The 25,536-nt window shown below is 37.9% G+C and overlaps 1 protein-coding gene across 3 annotated transcripts; it reads right to left on the bottom strand.

Moving 5' to 3' along the window:
• Positions 1-4,113: 4,113 nt before the first annotated feature.
• On the bottom strand, positions 4,114-20,832 carry LOC125490324. Of its 3 annotated transcripts, none has more exons than XM_048629235.1 (4): positions 20,707-20,735; positions 5,234-5,340; positions 4,737-4,782; positions 4,114-4,317 (listed from the first exon to the last, which is right to left on the bottom strand). In XM_048629235.1, the coding sequence occupies exons 1-4, from the start codon at positions 20,716-20,718 to the stop codon at positions 4,249-4,251; spliced, it is 234 nt and encodes a 77-aa protein (XP_048485192.1). In that variant the 5' UTR covers positions 20,719-20,735; the 3' UTR covers positions 4,114-4,248. The 3 variants fall into 3 exon arrangements, with proteins under 3 accessions (XP_048485192.1, XP_048485191.1, XP_048485190.1); XM_048629234.1 differs by lacking the exon at positions 20,707-20,735 and adding an exon at positions 5,882-5,996; XM_048629233.1 differs by lacking the exons at positions 4,114-4,317; positions 4,737-4,782; positions 5,234-5,340 and adding exons at positions 18,405-18,613; positions 19,028-19,073; positions 19,518-19,627 and having other exon boundaries at positions 20,707-20,832.
• Positions 20,833-25,536: the final 4,704 nt, after the last annotated feature.

Raw genomic sequence — 25,536 nt, 5'->3', positions numbered from 1 at the left:
ATTCGGTAAGTACATAATAATATGTTCGGTATGTAGGTATGTAAGATTATTGGAACTGCACCATATTCATATATGACAATAAATATATTAAGCCTAATAAACAAATATGATTTGTTTAATTGTATAAGTATGTTTTTATGTTTGTTGGTAGGTATGTATGTTTGTCCACGAATATCTCGGAAACGATTGATCCGATTATTACAATTCTTTTTTAGGGTTCCGTACCTCAAAAGGAAAAAAGGAACGCTTAATGTTGTCCGTCTGTCTGTCACCACCCTTTTTCTTAGAAACGGTTAAAGATATCAAGCTAATAATTATTCCGTATAGATGTACATAATGATGAAATTAAAAAGAAAAATATCTCAGGTAAGTAGACTTGTATGGAACCCTCAGTAAGCGAGTCCAACTGGCACTTGGCCTGTTTCTTATTGTTGACCTTTCGCGTTGTGATCGTCTGTTGATTTTTATAAACTTTATGGAGCCACAACCTGGCCCTTCCCCGGAAGGCGCGTAACGTAAAGACCGTAAAGTAATTTTCTAAAAAGTATTTAAAAATATAATATAGAAAATTGTCCGGATACAACTGATGTTCAGACTCGTATTGAAAAAAGTACCCAGCCAAAAAAGGTTTGTGATCTCTGACATGTCAAAAATTGATAATTGTCAGAATTCCGTGGGATTAATGATTAGAGATTAGGTGCGTTAACTTAGTTTGGTAGGTTGCCTACCTACATCAATCGCAAACTTAAGGTAAGAATCAAGAATCTTTATTTTTGGCTACGGAATGTACGTAATGAATAAACGTAACTTTGATACTTCGTACTGCATCAAATTTCCCTAATTAAATTTCAACCTTAGTTCATTGTACATTAAGAAAATTTCACTATAAGTGGTAGCACTGGTAGCCTGATGTAATTTGTCCGTAGTAGGTAATCCATCCTTTGCGGATTTAATTTGCATGACGCGAATCTTTTGCTCGATTTGGCAGGGGCACTACCGTGCGCCTATATTTACTTGGTGGGGGCACTGCCGTGCCCCCAGATATCATCATCATCATCATCATCAGCCAATAATCATCCACTGCTGGACATAGGCCTCTCCCAAGGAGCGCCACAACACTCGGTCCTCGGCCTTCCTCATCCAACCACTACCCGCCACCCGCCTAAGGTCGTCAGTCCAGCGGGCAGGAGGGCGTCCCACGCTGCGTTTGCCTGTTCGTGGTCTCCACTCGAGAACTCGTCTACCCCAACGGTTATCGGTTCTTCGGCAGATATGACCAGCCCACTGCCACTTCAGCTTGCATATTTTGACAGCTATGTCGGTAACCTTAGTCCTCTGACGGATAACCTCATTTCTGTTACGATCCATCAGAGAAACCCCAAGCATAGCTCTCTCCATAGCACGCTGAGCGACTTTAAATCGGTGGACCAGTCCTACCGTCAGTGTCCACGTCTCTGCACCATACGTCATCACTGGCAGGACGCACTGGTTGAAGACTTTTGTCTTCAGGCTCTGAGGAATGGCCGAGGAGAATATGTGACGAAGTTTCCCGAATGCAGCCCAACCCAGTTGGATGCGCCTTGCAGCCTCCTTGTCGAAGTTGCTTCTGCCTAGCCGAATAGTCTGCCCGAGGCACAGAATAATAACTAGTACCAGGTACAGAAGTCCATCTTCGCAATGGCTATCAAAGAAATATGACTCCATCCCATAAGCAATAAGATCTAATTTAGATCGCGCTCCAGCCGCACACGTTTTTATTTACTTACCTACCAATTTATTTTTGAGGGAATATGCGCCTTATTTCACTGGACTACGGTGCATAATAAGTTATACGTGGTTATACGCATTGAAAAAGAAGCCACCTTAGGGTTGCCTCAGCACCACAGACTTCAACGTTTACTAAGCAACGGACTGAGTTTGTAAAAAGAATGTCATGATATTAAAACAAAATAATTTGAATTTAGAATACAAAGCTATTCCAAACTTATTTTCTATTGGAAATGACTAGTTGAAGCTACGGCAATTTAATAGTTAAAGACCTATTCATAGATCTATTATTTGAAGTAAAAGTAAAAGAAAGAGGTAGATAGGTACCTATATCTACGTAAAACATTTACTTCAGTCAAAAAATGTTTTTTTTCTTCATAATGTGTGATAATATTGAGATGAAATTGATCATGATGTTCTGTTTTAGTTTAGTTGAGCACGAATCCCACTCAGCTCACATTTTATAATCGATTCATTAATACATTTTGAAGGTAGTTGTGTCTGTAAATTTAATACTTTAAAAAAAAAATTGGAATAGACTTTGTTCAACATGGGGAAAAAAAGGGTTTGTAGTTCGGATTAATTTCATTTCAAATAAGGAACGTAGAAGAAATCAATAAAATACTTAGATTAGTTTTACCTGTCAGCATCTTTTGGTAATCTAAAAAAAATTAAATTTGGATCACGATCCGTATTTAAGCAATTAAATACGGCACAGTATTTTTTTGCTGCTTTTTTTCTTTTTATGTCCATTTTTCTATTCATAAATTTTAATAAATACCTAAATACGACATTTATAAACTAGTACGAAATAGGAACAAATAGCGCGCGCGTGTATCGTCTTCCGCTTGCGGCAGCCGACTAGATTTGCCCACTCGACGCGGCAGGCGCCAGGCTGGCGCCTGCGCCGCCCACGCGCGGAGTGACACAGGCCTGCCCGAGGTAGACATATTCTTGCACAACTTCGAGTGTTGCCTCACCAACGGCGACCGGCTCCGGTTTGATGTGCCCCCAGATATGTGATTATGAAATTATTTAAGCAGTTATGTACCTATCTCGAAAACTGGACCAAAATTGAAAAATGTTACTCGAGTATTTACAAATATTTTAGTTTTTCCTTGGTTCATACACCAAACACTACTTATATTCCAAATTTGAAGCGTCTAGGTCTGCTAGAAGTGCCTTAGAATTTTTATGATCGGTGAGTGAGTGAGTGAGTGAGTGAGTGAGTGAGTCAGTGAAAAAATTAAGAAACTTTGACCCATTATAATTCTTAAACTACTGGTTCAAATTGAATGAAATTTGAAATATACCGTGTCTTTACAATGCCTGCTTGGTTATTGAAAATTCAGTCTTCTACTTTTATCCACAACGAAGTTACAGGGGGTCGAAAATGGCCTGAATTGCTTCGAGAAAAGGATGGTACGGCCGTGCCGCTTTTTTGCTCGACTTGGTGGGGGCACTGCCGTGCCCCCAGATGAGCTTAGAATTGATATTATATTAGCCTTTGTTCATGCATCGAGCTCTTACCATTCTTCACTGAGCACAGCCTCTTTAAAAGAAATTCTAGCCAAAAATCTTTTTTTAATTTAGATGAGTTATTAGACGTAGATATTAGAGAGTACTATGATAAAATAAAAGTAGGCTCATATTTCGCAAATAGCGAAGTAATACTAGTTTTTAAGTTTCCGAATGTCTCTAAGTATATTCCTTATTCAAACTATTCATAATCCCAAATTAATTCTACGAATCCGTTGTTCCACCCTTACCTTATGCATCAATTCATGAGAATGATTACGTGTACCACATATCCTGCAGGCTACAGCCTGTACCACACCACTGTACCGATGTACGCTATTCTCTTCAGTGCAAGTGCACTAATCCTGATTCTTCGTAACCGTCTTTACAAAGAAACGATTGCTTAAAGGAAAGATAACCCAGAGACATCAAACGTATCAGAAGGGAAATACGCTGAAATCCAGGACAAAGTGAAAGTCGATCCACACTTCGTGACAGCAACATTTTCGAGAACCACCCTCAAATAGTTTTGATCTTCGGGGGGAGGTGTTACGCTCGCACTCGTCTAGCGTTGCGCTGACGACGCATGCCTCGATACCGCGACATGCGTCGCCCGCGGTCACGAGTATGCTGAATTGCAAAACGTGCTTCGTTCCCCGGAATCACCGCGATTGCGATTACCCTGTCTTTACTTCTATACTTGCACTGTTAAAGTCAACTTATAATTAGACTTAAGAAATAAATGTCACTATTGGAAATAAATCTCTAAGAAAAAATTTGGGTTTTTTTGGATCTTCCACTGTGGACCAACGTAAATAACGACAGCGATTAAAAATCGAGCTTTATATTAATTTATTATTGAAATAAAAATGATTTTTAAAATTTTGTTTACAATTTCAGTTTCAATGTAGGTATTTTTTAATGATAAAAAACACATTACAATAGATTCTTTATCTCGTCAAGTTAGCCGCCACGCATCACAGCAAGCACCTCTGCAGGGACTCCTGACCGGGTAACGCGCAGGCTGTGGCTCTGAAAAAAATAAGTACATAATTATTATAAAGAATATAGAATAGATACCTTCTTTCTTGTTGTTCTTATAAGAAGGTTCATTCAGTTCATTTTTTTTTAAAGCTGTGCTAATGATGTACTATAGGGGAATCCATACAGATTCGATCTGTAAAGGGTACGAAATAGTACGAATAATGTCAGAGTGTCATATATAAAATATATTGATGTTATATACCTTCATTGCTTAGGTATCCAAATTTCAAAACAATAAGACGAGCGCAACTCGTCGCGCACGTCGTGAGAGAGTGTGTGGTTACAGCTTTCTAAGCTTCACATCCTAATCCCTCATAGTACATAACTAAATAAATAAAAACAAAGAAGCTAGAAATTTAGCTAAGCTGCTACAATCACATTATAATAAACAAAAATTAATTACTTACAAGAACGCCTGAAGCTTGAGCCAAACTGCCATCTTCGCTTTCATACCTAAAATAAACAATATACTATAAAAAACTGAAACCAATCCTGATGTGCCCTCCAGCCTTAAGGAAACAAAGAACCTCAGACTAGTAGCGGTCGTGGCTGGGTTAGGACGGCTAAGGAAGGAGTGTTGCGCTCCTTGGGAGACACATGGTATGTCCAGCAGTGATTGATTATAGGTAGGTGCATTGATGATTTAGTTATTTATTCAATGTTTTATTTCACAAACATAACATAATAATTTAAGTGTATATAAAAGGAGGACATAATGCTAAATTCATTTTCTACCAGTCAACCTACAGGTAGTAAAGGAAAACCAGTAGAAAGGTGCAAAAAAGTATACCCCTTTCGAATCTGAATGATACGAATGTGCGCTCGATAACTAAATACAGACTATAATGGTGATTGGATGATGATGATGATGATGATGATGATGATAAAATGTGTTTCCCCTTACACGTTTCTGGTGTGTCGCTTAATGAGAGTTGATGTGAGAGGCGGCGGCCCGGCGGCGTCGGCGCCCTGCACGCACGCGACGGCGACCAAGCAGACCGCTAGTAGTACCTGCGCCAGACAGACACAAATATAGGTCTCTGAAGGGTTTCCGTGGGTCATAAGGGAGTATAATTCGTACCTACATAAGACATAGTTAGGTATAGGTCTGAAGGTTTTAAGGAGAATTACACTTGAACATATAATGTTGACGCTGGGGAGCTTTGGGGCTACCTCAGTTGATGTTTTACATGCGAGCAACGCTTCTTATCTATTTTTAATTGTTAATATGTCGGTTGGTGTACGGTAGCTGTTAGTATGGTTTGGTTGATATAGAAGTGGCTCGTTGAGTCGCTACCCCCCCCGGGAGCTGCTGCTCTCGGCAACCGCTGACGCAGATGTCCGGGAAGTAATCGACTCAGAATACCAGAAAAAATTTGGACCAAAAATAAACCATTCATGTGTCTTTGGTACTATCTGTTGCCAAGCATGGAATGAATCAGTATTGATAATGATAATGATTTTATGTCTCATTAATATGTAGGACTGTATGTAATTGTTCAAGTAGATTCTTTTTGCACTTTTTTACACGAATGTTTTTAAAAACTCTTACCAGGAATTTCATGTTGAAGATGTGTGGTCCTGCGATATCCGAACACAACAGATGCATTCTCTCAGAATGCCGGCATTTTTATATCAAGTCGTAAAGTTGCTGAATTTAATGTCAACTACTTATATGTAATTTATCTAGCAATTCTATAAATAAGTCTTGTTTTCGACTAGCATTTTCAAAAATATACTTACGAAAGTCTTGATAATCTGAATACCTAATCTCGGTTTACCTCAGGGGAGAGGGCGCTGGTGTGCTCGCATAAACAACAAGTCTCCGTAAAATCTTTATTTTTTCCCTGTTAATTTGATATAACTAGGAAAAAGTGGAGGTCGGAAAACCAAAAAATAGTGAAGTGACCGTTACAAGTTGCTAGCGATGAAAACTGTCTTCTGTGCCAAAGAATTTGTGCACATCGTGAATTGATGGATTAAATATGTACCTATATAATATTTAAACTTCATGAAAATAAGACAACTTGGAAAAAGAAGCGACAAGATAAGTCATACTGACACTCACAACTTTGGGCAAAACAATCGAGCTTCTAAAGAATAAAAAACAACTAGATAACTCACAGATTTTTCACGAAAAAAGTACGACAAGAGGGCCAAGAATTAAAAAAAAATTGAACTGCCAAATAGAGCTGGGAAACAGAGCTGCTATACGTCATGGAAAAATAATAACTCTACCAAACAAAGAGAGATATATGCTCAAACACTAAATGAAACTCAAAACAGAAAGAAAAGGAACTTACCTGAATCACCAGAGAAAGTAAAGAGCTCGGATACAGAATCTGAAAGAAAAGAGGAACAGAAAAAAATAACAATCAGCCTAAGAAGAAAAACAAAGTTGACATTAAAACATTCCTAACAACCAATCAACCTACTGAACATTAGCAACCATCGGCCTTCTCCACTAAACGAAAAAACGCTAAAAATATAATAGAACACTCTCCCAATACGGCTGGTCCCCGCGGGAGAAGTAGACTAAAACCCTCCATAAATACCCAAAATACCTACGACAGTCCTGTGACGATGTGATGAATACATTGCCTACTTCGTTTATTAGAGTAATTGAAGTTTAAAAATAATTGTAGAACATAATTTAAAATTTAATTACTCCGGCCCCTATCCTTTGTCCTAAATGCATACTTAGTCTATAAAACAGTGAAGATTCTTTCTGAAACACTTGATCAAAATGTTCTTATTCTGGCCCAAAAGTAAGGCATTTTTTATCATTTACTTACCCCCACACTTCCTGTCACATCTGCCGTCTAAAGCAAGGTGCATAGTTTTCCGGTTTCGGTGACTGTCATTTGTTTCCAGGGTAATGTCCCCAGTTTCACTAACTTTCATTTGTTTCCAGGGTAATGTCCCCAGTTTCACTAACTTTCATTTGTTTCCAGGGTAATGTCCCCAGTTTTGGTGACTGTCATTTGTTTCCAGGGTAATGTCCCCAGTTTCGCTGACTGTCATTGGTTTCCAGGGTAATGTCCCCAGTTTCGCTGACTGTCATTGGTTTCCAGGGTAATGTCCCCAGTTTCGCTGACTGTCATTGGTTTCCAGGGTACTGTCCCCAGTTTCGCTGACTGTCATTGGTTTCCAGGGTAATGTCCCCAGTTTCGCTGACTGTCATTTGTTTCCAGGGTTATGTCCCCAGTTTCACTGTCATTTGTTTCCAGGGTAATTTCCCCAGTTTCGCTGACTGTCATTGGTTTCCAGGGTAATGTCCCCAGTTTCGCTGACTGTCATTTGTTTCCAGGGTTATGTCCCCAGTTTCACTGTCATTGGTTTCCAGGGTAATGTCCCCAGTTTCGCTGACTGTCATTGGTTTCCAGGGTAATGTCCCCAGTTTCGCTGACTGTCATTGGTTTCCAGGGTAATGTCCCCAGTTTCGCTGACTGTCATTGGTTTCCAGGGTAATGTCCCCAGTTTCGCTGACTGTCATTGGTTTCCAGGGCTACGTGCTCCCCATGGCGCCCGCCATCCCCGGCCCGTCGCGGCCAGCGCTCCCTGCAGTACTCGCGCACCCCGCCCAGACCGAGCAGAGCTACGGGAAGCTGTGGGAACACTGACAAATAGTAGGGAGATAAATGTGACCCGACTTGTATTTAAGGATATGATAGCAGCAGATCGAAAATATTTAAGGATAATGAATGAGGAAATAAATGCTTTTCTAATCTATATGTTTGTTATTTACAATTTTTTTCCGTATGAATGTGCAGGGTTTCTGGAATTCTTAAAGTAGCTCGCGAGCTAATGTTTAGGGCTATCAAAGTACAGCTCTTTACAATAAATAATATACATAGAGATTTTGTGAGGCTCATTCCCCTGGGCTATATGCGATGATTATGTGAAATGTTGGGTTATAACATGTACATATTTTTATGTACCTCCTAGTTTTATGTAGAATATATTTAAGTATAAAATATTTTAATCTGGTAACCCAGATTTGGTATTCAGATACTCAAGATTTTCGTAAGTATATTTTTGAAAATGCTAGTCGAAAACAAGGTCGACTTATTTATAGAATTGCTAGTTAAATTACATATAATTAGTTGACATTAAATTCAGCAAGTTTACGACTTGATATAAAAATGCCGGCATTCTGAGGGAATGCATCTGTTGTGTTCGGATATCACAGGACCACACATCTTCAACATGAAATTCCTGGTAAGAGTGTTTTAAATATTAAATATAGTTGAACAATTACATACAGTCCTACATATTGAGACATACAATCACCATCATTGTCAATAGATTCATTCCATGTTAAGTAACGATGATACTAAAGACACATATAAATGGTTTATTTATGGGTCTAATTTTTTTCTGGTATTCTGAGTCGATTACTTCCCGGACTTCTGCGTCAGCGGTTGCCGACAGAAGCAGCTCCCGGGGGGGTAGCGACTCAAGGAGCCACTTCTATATCTGGTACCAACAGCTACCGTACCACCACCGATAAGAAGCGTTGTTCGCCTGTGAAACATCAGTCAAATCCATACAAGTTACATGAGATTTGTCAAGGGAGCGACGCTGCTTACGCATTCTTAATAGCCAATATTCGGCTGTGGTAGCCCCAAAGCTCTCCATCGTCAACATTATATTATCGTCACTGCTCAGTGGTCATCCCAGGCGTTATTCTCCTATATAGAGCTATACCTAACTTTGTCTGATGTAGGTACGAGTTATTCCCCTTATAACCTTCGGAGACTTTCAGAGACGTATATTTGTGTCTGTCTGGCGCAGGTACTACTAGCCGCCTGCGTGGTCGCCGCCGCGTGCAGCCAGGGCGCCGACGCCGCGCCCGCCCAGTCCGGCGTGTCCAACGTGCAACCCGCGGGATTCAACAACGGGTAAGGAGAAACACATTTTATCATCATCATCAAATTACCATGATAGCCTATATTTAGTTATTTCTTCTTTCATATACCTTTTTTGCACCTTTCTGGTACTGGTTTTCCTGTACTTCCTGTAGGTTGACTGGTAGGAAATGAATTTAGCATTAAGTGCTCCTTTTGTACACTCATATTATTATTTTATGTTTGTGCAATAAAGTATTGAATAAATAACTAAATCATCAATGCGCCTACCTATAATCAATCACTGCTGGACATATCATGTGTCTCCCAAGGAACGCCACACTCCTTCCTTAGCCATCGTAACCCAGCCACGACCGCTACGTGTCTGAGGTTCTTTGTTTCCTTAAGGCTGGAGGGCGTTTGGTCCACTACGTTTTCCTGGTCGTGGTCTCTACCGGAGAACTCGTGTACAACAACGGTTATAGCTTCTTTAAGAGATTCATTTGTATTTTTTTACTTCTGCTTGCAGATGATAAATTAAAATTTTACGCACATCAGGATTGGTTATTGTTGCTTTCAGTTTTTTTAAAGTACCTATATTATTTATTTTAGGTATGAAACCGGAAATGGAAATTCTGCTCAAGCTTCAGGCTCTCTTGTAAGTAATTCAGCTATATTTATTATACTATGATTGTAGTAACTTAGCTTAATTTCTAGGTTCTTTGTTTTCATTTATTTAGTTATGTACTATGAGGGATTAGGATGTGAAGCTTAGAAAGCTATAACCACACACTCTCTCACGACGTGCGCGACGAGTTGCGCTCGTCTTATTGTTTTGAAATAAATATGGATACCTAAGCAATGTAGGTATATTTAGTATCCTTTACGGATCGAATCTGCTTTTTATAAATAATGAAAACTGAATGGACGTTCTTATAAGAACAACAAGAACGAGAGTATCTATTACATGTTCTTTATAATAATTTTATTATGTACTTTTTATTTCAGAGCCACAGCATGCCCGTTACCCGATCGGTCAAAGACATCGAGAAAGAGCAAATCCGAGTTCTGTTAGGCTAACTTGACGAGATAAAGAATGTATTGTAATATGATTTTATTATTAATAAATTCCTACCATTGAAAATGAAACTGTAAACAAAATTTAAAAAACATTTTTATTTGAATAAATTAATATAAAGTTCGATTTTTAATAGCTGTCGTTATTTACGTTGGTCCACAGTGGAAGATCCAAAAAAACCCTAAATTTATCTTAGAGATTTATTTCCAATAGTGACATTTATTTATTAAGTCTAATTATAAGTTGACTCTAACAGTGCAAGTATAGAAGTGAAGACAGGGTAATCGCAATCGCGGTGATTCCGGGGAACGAAGCACGTTTTGCAATTCAGCATACTCGTGGCCGCGGGCGACACATGTCGCGGTATCGGGGCATGCGGCGTCAGCGCAACGCTAGGTGAGCGCGAGCGTAACACCTCCCCGCGAAGATCACCAACTATTTAAGGGTGGTTCTCGAAAATGTCGCTGTCACGAAGTGTGGATCGACTTTCGCTTTGTCCTGGATTTCAGCGTATATCCCTTCTGGTACGTTTGATGTCTCTGGGTTATCTTTCCTTTAAGCAATCTTTGCTTTGTTATGACGGTTACGAAGAATCAGTGCAATGATTAGTGCACTTGCACTGAAGGGAATAGCGTACATCGGTATAGTGGTGTGGTACAGGCTGTAGCCCGTTATTTGTTCGGGTTGAACTGGGGTTCGCAATGACAGTTTCGTTTTGGTTGCATGTAGAGCTTCCAGATTTATCGAGTGCAGTTGCAGGGTTAGTCCATCTGGTCTAGAGGTATTCCAGTTTTCAGGGAATATTTGGTAAAATTTTATCAGCTACTTGGCCTTTGATTCTATCGTTTCGGTTTGAGATCGCGAATTCAGGAGCTTCCTTGGAGGTTGTGGAATTCGTCTTGACTGCAGGATATGTGGACTCTCCTTGGGAAACTCAAGGTGTAGTGTTTCTCGTCGAGTTGCTCGTGGGCTTCCATGGTCAGGTTGATGCGGGTTGGCTTGCATACCATGGATTGAACTTCGGACATTCTGTCTCCATGTACACGTAATCATACATAAGGTAGGGGTGGAACAACGGATTCGTGGAATAAATTTGGGATTGTGAATAGTTTGAATAGGTAATATACTTAGATACTAAACTAGACTAGAACTTAAAAACTAGTATTACTTCGCTATTTGCGTAATATGAGCCTACTTTAATTATATCATATAGTACTCTCTAATATCTACGTCTAATAACTCATCTAAATTATATAAAGATTTTTGTCTAGAATTTCTTTTAAAGAGGCTGTGCTCAGTAAAGAATGGTAAGAGCTCGATGCATGAACAAAGGAAATATTATCAATTCTAAGTAATAAAAAAATAGCTCATCTGGGGCGTGCCCCCACGAAGTCGAGCAAAAAAGCGGCACGGCCGTACCATCCTTTTCTCGAAGCAATTCAGGCCATTTTCGACCACCTGTAACTTCGTTGTAGATAAAACTAGAATACTGAATTTTCAATAACCATGCAGGCTTATCAGAAGGGTTATCTAATTACAATTTCTTTTAAAGAGGCTGTGCTCAGTGGAGAATGGTTATTGCTCGATGCACGAACAAAGGCATTATAAATTCTAAGTAATTAAAAAAATAACTTATCTATATTATCCCCTGAAATAAGTTAAAACTGAGCAAACACTTTTCAAATAACTACTACACGTGCAGATTTTTAAAAATAAGAGTTTCTTTGATTTTTATTTTATTGCACGTCTATGCCATGAATGATGTTATAGCCAACGGATTAACCAACTTAAGTGTATGCCAAATTTAGCCACTTTACTTTCAGTCATTCGATTGAATGGGAGCTAACGCGTGTGAATTTGCCGCTAGGGGCGCTGGTTTTGACTGAGGTCAAGTGACATTTTTAAGTTTCATATATTTTGTTTGGCGGGCTTCGTGATAAATTATATTTTCGTTCATTTCCCTGTTGAAAAGTGATCTCTTTTCGCGAAATATCGCAAATATGGATTATTTGTCGATGAATGTGCACGCTTTGGAAGCTGAATTAAAGAAAAGAGGCGCAAAAATAAGCGTTCCCAAAGAGCAGCTAATTCAGAGGTTAGTTTGTTTACTATTTACAAACTTATTTTTAACGAAGTGTATGCTTGTTTGCTTAGGTAACAGCTATGTTTTTTCTTTTTACAGACACCAACACTATGACCATAACAGTAACTTGGTTGGAAACGTAGAGGACAGCATCATACAACAAAATGATTCGTGTATACTGTTGAGTGGCCTTCAGAAACTTTGTATAGTAGTGTGAACACTAAATATGAAACTCCAGATCTAGATATTGTCACCAATGAGTACTTTGGAATTTATGTACAGTGTATACCATCGCTCTTACGATGAATGAAAACATTGTCATAAAACCTGCACATCTAGATTTTCGAAACCAACCTGCAGTGGACCAGCGTGGTAGGAAATGGTACAAGCTTAGGAGTGGAGTTAAGGCGATATGCACAAAGGCTCCATTCGAGTGAGCCAGGTGCAGGTACTGACACCCCCACAAATAATAGAATAGTAATACTACCATTATTTAGTTTCAACTAACAACTCAACCAGCATTCATTGTGTGGATTACTAGGGAACACCCAAATATTCCGAAAAACTTTTTTCCGAATTTGAAAACACCGAATATGTTATTTACGAAATATTGCAATACCGATTTTTTAAAATGCCGAATTCTAAAAATCACGTAAATTATAATTTCGAATATTATAATCACGAAGATTTCTTATTACGATTGTCAAATACACGAACGTTAAAAAATACGATTGCTTAAGCTTACGAAAAATAAAATACCGATTTATTATAATCACGAAAAATTCAAATCCCGATCGAAAATGTGATAATTCGTGATTTTGACAAAAAAAAACATAAACGTCTTAAAAACCTTAGACCCAAAACCTAAAGATAGGTGCGACGACGAGCAAAGCGAGGAGGAGCGTGTTAGGTGCACATAGATATCGAAAAACGAAGCGGAGCGCAGCGAAGCGGAGCGGAGCGTTTCAAATATAGAGCAAAACAATTGCTCGGAATTTTATGGTGTTTAACCTTAAAAACCTTAGGACCTAAACCTAAAGATAGGTGCGACGACGAGCAAAGCGAGGAGGAGCGTGTTAGGTGCACATAGATATCGAAAACAAAGCGGAGCGCAGTGAAGCGGAGCGGAGCGTCTCAAATAATATAGCTTAAAAAATATTGTTAAATTGTATACGGATTATGCTGTTAATAAACACACTATTCTTAATAACTATTTCTTGTTAACTAATATACATTCGGGAATTTGTATTTTCGGAATATTAAAACTTCGGGATTCGTAATTTTAACAATTCGATATAATAAAAAGTCGTACTTTTAAAACATCGAAATAATAATATTCGGAAAATTGACTTTCGTCATTTTAATAAATATGTTGTTTGAAATTTCGTTTATTAACTATTCGTGATTTTCGTTATTCGGAAACTTAAAATTCGGGATTGTGAATTATTCGGAATTATGAAATTCGTAATTTTAAAAATCGTTATTTTCATATTCGTAAAAAAGTAATTCGGATTTATGTAATGTACCCGGATTACTAATGTGTTATTTTTTTTGTATAGCAGTGATAAATAAAAGTTAAATAAGTGTGTTATTATTTTATTTTTATTGTATTTATTAAATATATATATATATATATATAATATGTGGGGACATCTCACACACGGCCATCCGACCCCAAGCTAGGCAGAACCTGTGTTATGGGTGTCGGACAGCTGATATATTTACACAAATACATAGATAGATAGATAAGTACTAAATATAAATATCAACACCCAAGACCCGAGTACAAATATCTGTGTTTTAACAAATATCTGCCCCAGCCGGGAATCGAACCCGGGACCTTCGGCTCAGTAGTCAGGGTCACTAACCACTACGCCATTCGGTCGTCTACACTGCCTAATTCTTATTTACATTATGTTCTTTCTGGAATTGGTAGTAATGATTTTCACAAACACGAGATCGTCAGATAATCATTGATTCACAAGCCACTTTTTTTTTTACAGTTTTATCACTTGGTAACATATGTCCTCCTTTTCTTTCCGAACATAACGGATCTGCACAACATTACGGCATAGTAACTCGTTATGATTATAGTAATTTTATAATTAATAAGCTTATGAGATTCAAGATTTTAAAACTTTATTTCGCGCCAATTTGATAAAGTCGCCTTTGATAAGTTTGACAGCTATGGTACCTCTTGACCTCAGTCAACAGTGGCGCCAACTGGTGAGCAAAAAAACGGTAGTCCCCATTCTACATTTGGTAATTCTCAGCCATAAACTCAATTCTAAATGCTTTTGACGGACATCGTCGGAGTAAAGGTCCTATTGCTACATCCAGCGGAATGAGTCAGAACTATTAGGTTTATACAGTTTACTTACATGCACGTTGCATAATAAGGGCGCGGATCGAATCTCCCACGTGGTTGTAACAACTTGAAGGATTTGAAATATATGCGTTGTAGAGGCAAAATGGCTATGCTGTGCTAACTGACATTTATTTGGGTAAGTATTTTAGAGTATGGCACGAATCAACTAGAACACGTAGAAGTGAAAAAAAAATGCATCGGTGTTAATAAATAATAAAAAAAAAATACGGAGTTTACTCAATCTAGGTACGATATTTAAAAAAAATAAGAATAAAAAAAATATGAAAGAAGTTGCAATAAAAAAATAAATTAAAATATTTTATTAAAGCTTCAAAAAGCAGCGATGGTCGATTTAATATTTTTTTTCACCGCAATTAAGCCTATGCGAGAATAGGAACGTTGCAAAAGCAGTAACTTCACAAAGTGACAGCTAATTTATCACCTGCCGTTATTCAAAAGATTGAAAAGAAATGACCTTTTCAGTCATAAATCTAATAAAATGACAGGATCCGATATCCAGTTAGTTCCAGTTATTCCCAATCTCCGCTGGGGAGCAAAGGGCCGAAGTGAAGCGCCGCCATTCTTTACGATCTTGGGCCAGCTCAGAGACATCCGCCCAAGACATCCCCGCCTGGCCCATTTCCTTTTTCACAGAGCGCTGCCATGTCTCTCGCGGTCTGCCGAGTCTTCGTTTACCGCCCTCGGGGTGCCATGTCAGCGCTTCCTTTGGGACGTCTTCAGTACGCCTTAGAACGTGTCCTATCCATCTCCATTTGCGTTCTTTTACGGTTTCTGCTACAGGTTTTTGATGTGTTCTGCGCCAAAGTTCCTCGTTGGAGACAAAGTCAAACCAACGGATCCCTAGGATACTGCGTAAGCATCTGTTTACGAAAACCTGTAGCTTGTTCGTGGTTTGAACCGTTTTCTTCCAAGTTTCGCAACCGTAGAGGAGAACGGTCTTTACGCACGCGTTGAACAGGCGGATCTTGGTTTGGAGACGGAATGCGGAAGACCTCCACACTGGGCTTAACATGGCAAAAGCTCCACGGGCTTTGTTGATGCGGTTGCCGATATCCTCGTCAGTTCCACCATTTGGTGTGATTTTGCTTCCCAGGTAGGTGAAGGTGTCAACATCTTCAATTGATTGGCCGTTGATTTTAAATGGAGTACGGTCCGCAGTCATTACTAGGATCCGATATAATTGATCGTAAAACATGGAACAAATTTATCAGCCCAACCACGATAATCGACGATACTACTCGGAGTCTAACATAAAATTATTACGGAATTGCTGAATCTCGCTTTGTAAGTCAATCCTCCTTCATTCAGTTTCTCCTTCATTAATTTACCTAAGAATCAAATGACGCACTTGTTTTAACCCGTGTACTTGGGTATGTATGTGGCTTCGTAGTTCCTTAACGAATGAACGGATTTTAGTTTAAGTTGTCCCATTTAGATCGGAAATATTTTAGATTTCTTTAAGAAGTCGCTAATTCAAGAAAAAATAAACAATTAACGAATTTATGGCAATGCCTTATGGCCTGTCATTAGCGCCCAGGGTTTTTACTAAAATCATTAAAAAGCTTCTAACATACATTCTGTGTAAAAAGTATCAGGATTAGATCAATAAAACAAAAAATGATTGTTATTCATCCAAATTTTGATACGCATACGCCAAAAAAGTATCCAATCATCTATTTTTTAAACGCTGTTTTCTGAGTTGTGTTTGGTACTCGCGGCGATTTTTCCTTATTGTCTTCTATCTATTATCTTGTATCGTTTCTGAAGGAACATGTTTTATGGATACATATAATCCCAATACTCTTTACACAGAGTAGTACATGAAACTCTTACATATGAGAGCAATTTGATCTTTGACAGAGAGGGAAAAAACAGTTCAATAGCTAAAGCGTCCACGAACTTTTTTATGTGTAAGGGGGTTTTTTTTTTTAAAGATTTTATTATCACTCCACAGACTTTATGTCCGTGCCTTTTTGAGAGATCAATATATTGTGAGAGTTTGGTTGTTTTTTGTCTTCATCTTTTAACTACTCACTACTCACTACTCAATGTGGAAGCTTATAATATATATATTTTATCTTTTATATATGTATACCTATATATTATTAATAAATTATTTTTTTTTGCACTCCTGGAGGACAATCTACACAGACACCTGGGAAGGGGACCCAGGTAGTGTCGGCCTTTAACCGACTAAAAACCCCCAGTTGTGCATTTCTTGTTTTTTTTTTTTTTTTTTTTTTTTTCTTTGTTTCACACAGTCACACTTACAATTATAATGACAACAAACATTTGAAGGGTAGGGCCAGTGTCAGCTGTCTTCAGAGAACTTAACAGACGCCTGTCAGTGGCCACACACTCCTTTTGTCATCGCTGTTGTTTTGCCTGGTGTTAATGTGTGACAGTGTTCTTAAAACTATCTTAATTTTATTGGTTAGTTCTTATACAGATAATATTAATTCATGATATACTATACAATACCTACATATCAAAACTATACAATACATGCTATATACTATACATAACAAAACTATAAAATACATGCAATACGGTTTGGCCGTCAATATAAAATTAAAATCAAAATTCTCCTATTCCGCTCCATTTTGCGTTGCCAAAAGCCTTGATTGCTGGGCAACGACCTCTTTGTCCCGATTTTTTATTGCCATCTTTAGGTTGTACTCGAGGATCCGTTTCTTCGGTGCTGTTATTGCCGTTTTAGCGATGATGTATAAGGGGGTTAAACTATTGCTATTGCACTGTTTGGGTTCCGTAGTCAATTACGAAAAGAGCTCTTTATCCTCTTCGCAAATATGAAAATTCCTGGGTTTCATATTCAATACAGAAGCTTTATCGATTTCATTGCCATGAGACAAACGCAATCATATTGCGCAGTTACTCGAAAAGTTAATCGACCTTAGAAAGTGTACTATTAGAGAGTTTGTTCAATTAATTGGTGTTCTGATCGCAGCCTGTCCAGCAGTTAAATACGAATATTTATACAGAAAAATACTAGAATGACAGAAATTCTTAGCATTACAAAAAAAAGAATAATTATGAAGCCAAAACCAATCCTTTAACTTTAATTTTGGAAGATTTAAATTGGTGGCGCGATAATATATATTAACAACAAATAACCCAAGCAGAACTTTATCACGTAGGTACAGCTGAACAGCTACAGCCTGTACCACACCACTATTTCGATGTTAGCCATTCTCTATAGTGCAAGTGCATTAATCATGGCACTTATTCTGCGTAACCTTCAGAGACATCAAACGTACCAGAAGGGATATACGCTGAAATCTAGGACAAAGCGAAAGTTGATCCACACTTCGTGACAGCGACATTTTCGAGAACCACCCTCAAATAGTTGGTGATCTTCGCGGGGAGGTGTTACGCTCGCGCTCGCCTAGCGTCGCGCTGACGCCGCATGCCCCGACACCGCGACATGCGTCGCCCGCGGTCACGAGTATGCTGAATTGCAAAACGTGCTTCGTTCCCCGTAATCACCGCGATTGCGATTACCCTGTCTTTCTTTACTTCTATACTTGCACTGTTAGAATCAACTTATAATTAGACTTAAGAAATAAATGTCACTATTGGAAATAAATCTCTAAAAAAAAAATTGGGTTTTTTTGGATCTTCCATTGTGGACCAACGTAAATAACGACAGCGATTAAAAATCGAGCTTTATATTAATTTATTATTGAAATAAAAATGTTTTTTTAAATTTTGTTTACAGTTTCAGTTTCAATGTACCTAGGTATTTTTTAATGATAAAAAACACATTACATTACATTCTTTATCTCGCCTTTCAACTCAGCATCCACCCCTCCAGGGACTCCTCTGACTCTGGCCACTGCCCGGGTAACGCGCAGGCTGTGGCTCTGAAAAAAATTAGTACATAATTTTTATAAAGAATATATATAATAGATACCTTCTTTCTTGTTGTTCTTATAAGAAGGTTTATTCAGTTCATTTTTTTTAAAAGCTGTGCTAATGATGTACTATAGGGGAATCCATACAGATTCGATCTGTAAAGGGTACGAAATAGTACGAATAATGTCAGAGTGTCATATATATTGATGTTATTTACCTTCATTGCTTAGGTATCTAAATTTCAAAACAATAAGACGAGCGCAACTCGTCACGCACGTCGTGAGAGAGTGTGTGGTTACAGCTTTCTAAGCTTCACATCCTAATCCCTCATAGTACATAACTAAATAAATAAAAACAAAGAAGCTAGAAATTAAGCTAAGCTGCTACAATCACATTATAATAAACAAAAATTAATTACTTACAAGAACGCCTGAAGCTTGAGCCAAATTGCCATCTTCGCTTTCATACCTAAAATAAACAATATACTTTAAAAAAAACTGAAACCAATCCTGATGTGCCCTCCAGCCTTAAGGAAACAAAGAACTTCAGACACGCAGCGGTCGTGGCTGGGTTAGGACGGCTAAGGAAGGAGTGTGGCGCTCCTTGGGAGACACATGATATGTCCAGCAGTGATGGATTATAGGTAGGCGCATTGATGATTTAGTTATTTATTCAATATTTTATTGCACAAACATAACATAATAATTTAAGTGTATATAAAAGGAGGACATAATGCTAAATTCATTTTCTACCAGTCAACCTACAGGTAGTACAGGAAAACCAGTAGAAAGGTGCAAAAAAGTATACCCCTTTCGAATCTGAATGATACGAATGTGCGCTCGATAACTAAATACAGACTATAATGGTGATTGGATGATGATGATGATGATGATAAAATGTGTTTCCCCTTACACGTTTCTGGTGTGTCGCCCAAAGAAAGATGCTATTGTGTGAGGCGGCGGCCCGGCGGCGTCGGCGCCCTGCCCGCACGCGACGGCGACCAAGCAGACCGCTAGTAGTACCTGCGCCAGACAGACACAAATATAGCTCTCTGAAGGTTTCCGAAGGTCATGAGGGAGTATAATTCGTACCTACATAAGACAGAGGTAGGTATAGGTCTGAAGGTTTAAAGGAGAATAACACCTGAACATATAATGTTGACGCTGGGGAGCTTTGGGGCTACCTCAGCCGAATATTGGCTATATTAAGAATCCATGAGCAGCGTCACTCTCTTGTCAAATCTCATGTAGCTTGTATCAATTTGTCTGATGTTTTACAGGCGAGCAACGATTCTTATCTATTTTTAATGGACAACATTTCAAAAACCTAAAGCTGCTATAAATCGAAAACCATTTCGAGATTTTTGGACGTATCATTTTCGAGAAAATAATAAAATAGTAAAAAAATGCTGATGACGTCATGCATCAGGTGCGATGCATTTTGATCAAAGCCTATAGATTTAAAAACAAAGTAACTGTCACTTTCATTTTTGATTGACGTTGACGTTTTATCGTGATGTTGTTGTTTATTTGTGTCATTTTCATAAATTCTGTTCTGACACTTTCTGACTGTTTTTTTCTTATTTATCAAATAAAATGATTAGTACGTATTAAGAGATGACCTCTCTAAAAATAACATGCAAAAATTAATGTACCTATACACAAAATAAAAAAATACGGATCCTCTAATTTTTTAAAAACTTTCCGAATAGCTAATAAAAATATAGGGTAAAGAAAATGAAATGTTGTCCATTGTTAATATGTCGGTGCTGGTATGGTAGCTGTTTGTACCAGATATACAGGGTGTTGCAAAAAGGGTATACTAAGCCGACCTACATGTGCAGCATGGATATCTCAGCCCGAAACTGAAATCAGAATTTCAAAATTCGCGAAAAAAAAAAACATTTTCCATAGAAACTTTGTTGGTCACGTGACTTTTTTATTATGGAGAATGAGAGAGAGAGGAGAATTGCAAAGCATGGAATTAATCAGTATTGACAATGATGATGATTTTATGTCTCATTAATATGTAGGACTGTATGCAATTGTTCAAGTAGATTCTTTTTGCATTTTTTTAAACGAATATTTAAAAAAACTCTTACCAGGAATTTCATGTTGAAGATGTGTGGTCCTGTGATATCCGAACACAAAAGATGCATTCTCTCAGAATGCCGGCATTTTTATATCAAGTCGTAAAGTTGCTGAATTTAATGTCAACTACTTATATGTAATTTATCTAGCAATTCTATAAATAAGTCTTGTTTTCGACTAGCATTTTCAAAAATATACTTACGAAAGTCTTGATAATCTGAATACCTAATCTCGGTTTACCTCAGGGGAGAGGGCGCTGGTGTGCTCGCATAAACAACAAGTCTCCGTAAAATCTTTATTTTTTCCCTGTTAATTTGATATAACTAGGAAAAAGTCGAGGTCGGAAAACCAAAAAATTGTGAAGTGACCGTTAGAAGTTGCTAGCGATGAAAACTGTCTTCTGTGCCAAAGAATTTGTGCACATCGTGAATTGATGGATTAAATATGTATATAATATTTAAACTTCATTAAAATAAGACGACTTGGAAAAAGAAGCGACAAGATAAGTCATACTGACACTCACAACTTTGGGCAAAACAATCGAGCTTCTAAATAATAAAAAACAACTACATAACTCACAGATTTTTCACGAAAAAAGTACTACAAGAGGGCCAAGAATTTAAAAAAAATTGAACCGCCAAATAGAGCTGGGAAACAGAGCTGCTATACGTCATGGAAAAATAATAACTCTACCAAACAAAGAGAGAGATTCTCAAACACTAAATGAAACTCAAATCAGAAAGAAAAGGATCTTACCTGAATCACCAGAGAAAGTAAAGAGCTCGGATACAGAATCTGAAAGAAAAAAGGAACAGAAAAAAAAACAATCAGCCTAAGAAGAAAAACAAAGTTGACATTAAAACATTCTTAACAACCAATCAACCTACTGAACATTAGCAACTATCGACCTTCTCCACTAAACGAAAAAACGCTAAAAATATAATAGAACACTCTCCCAATACGGCTGGTCCCCGCGGGAGCAGTAGACTAAAACCCTCCATAAATACCCAAAATACCTACGACAGTCCTGTGACGATGTGATGAATACATTGCCTACTTCGTTTATTAGAGTAATTGAATTTTAAAAATAATTGTAGGACATAATTTAAAATTTAATTACTCTGGCCCCTATCCTTTGTCCTAAATGCATCCTTAGTCTATAAAACAGTGAAGGTTCTTTCTGAAACACTTGATCAAAATGTTCTTATTCTGGCCCAAAAGAAAGGCATTCTTTATCATTTACTTACTCCCACACTTCCTGTCACATCTGCCGTCTAAAGCAAGGTGCATAGTTTTCCGGTATCGGTGACTGTCATTGGTTTCCAGGGTAATGTCCCCAGTTTCGCTGACTGTCATTGGTTTCCAGGGCTACGTGCTCCCCATGGCGCCCGCCATCCCCGGCCCGTCGCGGCCAGCGCTCCCTGGAGTACTCGCGTACCCCGCCCAGACCGAGCAGAGCTACGGGAAGCTGTGAGAACACTGACAAATAGTAGGAAGATAAATGTGACCCGACTTGTATTTAAGGATATGATAGCAGCAGATCGAAAATATTTAAGGATAATGAATGAGGAAATAAATGCTTTTTTAATCTGTTTGTTTAAATTTTGCGGTATGAATGTGCAGGGTTTGTGGAATTCTTAAAGTAGCTCGCGAGCTAATGGTTAGGGCTATCAAAGTGAGCTGTATTTGATAGCCCTAAACATTAGCTCGCGAGCTACTTTAAGAATTCCAGAAACCCTGGACATTCATACGGCAAAATTTTGTAAATAACAAATACAATACAACAATAAATAATATACATAGAGATTATGTGAGGCTCATTCCACTGGGTTATGTGCGATGATTATGTGAAATGTTGCTGTTGGGTTCTAACATGTACATATTTTTATGTACCTCCTAGTGTTATTTAGAATATATCTAAGTATAAAATATTTTAATCTGGTAACCCAGAGTAGGTATTCAGATACTCAAGATTTTCGTAAGTATATTTTTGAAAATGCTAGTCGTAAACAAGGTCGACTTATTTATAGAATCGCTAGTTAAATTACATATAATTAGTTGACATTAAATTCAGCAAGTTTACGACTTGATATAAAAATGCCGGCATTCTGAGACAATGCATCTGTTGTGTTTGGATATCACAGGACCACACATCTTCAACATGAAATTCCTGGTAAGAGTGTTTTAAATATTAAATATAGTTTAACAATTACATACAGTCCTACATATTGAGACATAAAATCACCATCATTGTCAATAGATTCATTCCATGCTTGGTAACAGATAATACCAAAGACAAATAAATGGTTTTTTATGGGTCTAAATTCTTTCTGGTATTCTGAGTCGATTACTTCCCGGACTTCTGCGTCAGCGGTTGCCGAGTGCAGCAGCTCCCGGGGGGTAGCGACTCAAGGAGCCACTTCTATATCTGGTACCAACAGCTACCGTACCACCACCGACATATTAACAATTAAAAATAGATAAGAAACGTTGCTCGCCTGTCAAACATCAGTCAAATCCATACAAGTTACATGAGATTTGTCAAGAGAGCGTCGCTGCTTACGGATTCTTAATAGCCAATATTCGGCTGTGGTAGCCCCAAAGCTCTCCATCGTCAACATTATATTATGGTCACTGGTCATCTCAGGTGTTATTCTAAAATCTTCAGATCTATACCTAACTTTATCTGATGTAGGTACGAATTATTCCCCTTATGACCTTCGGAGACTTTCAGAGACGTATATTTGTGTCTGTCTGGCGCAGGTACTACTAGCCGCCTGCGTGGTCGCCGCCGCGTGCAGCCAGGGCGCCGACGCCGCGCCCGCCCAGTCCGTCGTGTCCGACGTGCAACCCGCGGGATTCAACAACGAGTAAGGAGAAACACATTTTATCATCATCAAATTACCGTGATAGCCTATATTTAGTTATTTCTCCTTTCATATACCTTTTTTGCACCTTTCTGGTACTGGTTTTCCTGTACTTCCTGTAGGTTGACTGGTAGGAAATGAATTTAGCATTATGTCCTCCTTTTTTACACTTAAATTAATTATGTTATATGTGTGCAATAAAATATTGAATAAATAACTAAATCATCAATGCGCCTACCTATAATCTTTACTACTACCTATACCTACCATTTTACGCACATGTATCAGGATTGGTTATTGTTGCTTTCAGTTTTTTTAAAGTACCTATATTGTTTATTTTAGGTATACCGGAAATGGCAATTCTGCTCAAGCTTCAGTCGCTCTTGTAAGTATTTTATCTATGTTTATTATAATATGATTGTAGCAACTTAGCTAAATTTCTAGCTTCTTTGTTTTTATTTTTTTAGGTAGTTATGTACTATGAGGGATTAGGATGTGAAGCTTAGAAAGCTATAACCACACACTCTCTCACGACGTGCGCGACGAGTTGCGCTCGTCTTATTGTTTTGAAATTTGGATACCTAAGCAATGGGATTCCCCTACACACAACACAACTTTTTATAAAAATTAACTGAATGAAATTTCTTATAAGAACAACAAGAACGAAGGCATCTTTTTTTATAATAATTATGTACTTTTTTATTTTCAGAGCGATAGCCCGCCCGTTACTTCTGGGATCCCGGCCGAGCAGATCGGATCTCTGTTAGGCTAACTTGACGACATAAAGAATGTAAACAAAATTCAGAACATTTTTATTTGAATAAATTATTATATTATACCTATATAGTTCGAATTTTAATCGCTGTCGTCAATGACGTTGGTCCACCGTGGAAGATCCAAATTAAACCCAAAATTTATCTTAGGGCTGACTTTTCAATAGTCAAATAAATGTTATCTGTCGAATCAAATTGTTGCTGTCACTGTCAGAGGGTAAGAGTTTCATGTACTACTCAGTGTAAAAAGTATTGGGATTATATCAATAAAACATGTTCCTTCAGAAACGATACAAGATAATAGATAGAAGACAATAAGGAAAAATCGCCGCGAGTACCAAACACAACTCAGAAAACAGCGTTTAAAAAATAGATGATTGGATATTTTTTTGGCGTATACGGATCAAAAGTTGGATTTTTTACACAGAATGTATGTTAGAAGCTTATTAATGAGTTTAATAAAAACCCTGGGCGCTAATGATATGCCATAAGGCATTGCCATAAATTCGTTCATTGTTTATTTTTTCTTGAATTAGCGACTTCTTAAAGAAATCTCAAATATTTCTGATCTGAATGGGACAACTTAAACTAAAATCCGTTCATTCGTTAGGGAACTATGATGCCACATATCTACACAAGTACACAGTATATTTAAAACACTTTTGTTTTGCTGTTATGGGTTAGTAAAGTTTGTGCATATGTAATTCAAGTTATCAGAAAAATACAAATGAAACGATTAAAATAAAAGTAGTGGCCCCTGATACTCGTAGGTACATGTCAAAGAATCTATGACCGGGTGGGTTAGCCAGTGAACGAGTGGTGGTGACCATGAACGTGGCGTGGAAAGCCCTCTGCACACAGTGCTGTGACTCTCCTCTAGTTGATCTTGATGGTGATAATATAGTTGTAGCCTGTGGCTGGTCAATTGAAAGGAAATAATATTCCAGAACCTAAATCTATAGGAGAGAATACTTTTGTTATTTTTTTTTATTCATACTTTAAAGAACGCAATTTATATCGGATGGATTATTTCAATATTTTTTAACAAATTGTATGCTTTAGAAAGTCACTCTTCCCTAGTTTTAAATAGAAAATTATACACTATTTTAATCTGCAATCCATAACAGCCATCTTTAGTATCAAGCTGAAACTAATGTCTCAAAGCCTTGTGTAGTAAGAATCGATTTATCTTAATTTAGCC

The sequence above is a fragment of the Plutella xylostella genome, chromosome 22, assembly GCF_932276165.1.
Source record: "Plutella xylostella chromosome 22, ilPluXylo3.1, whole genome shotgun sequence".
NCBI classification, from domain to species: Eukaryota; Metazoa; Arthropoda; class Insecta; order Lepidoptera; family Plutellidae; genus Plutella; species Plutella xylostella.
The sequence above is the reverse complement of the archived record's forward strand: the minus strand, read 5'-3'. Positions and strand labels throughout refer to the sequence as shown.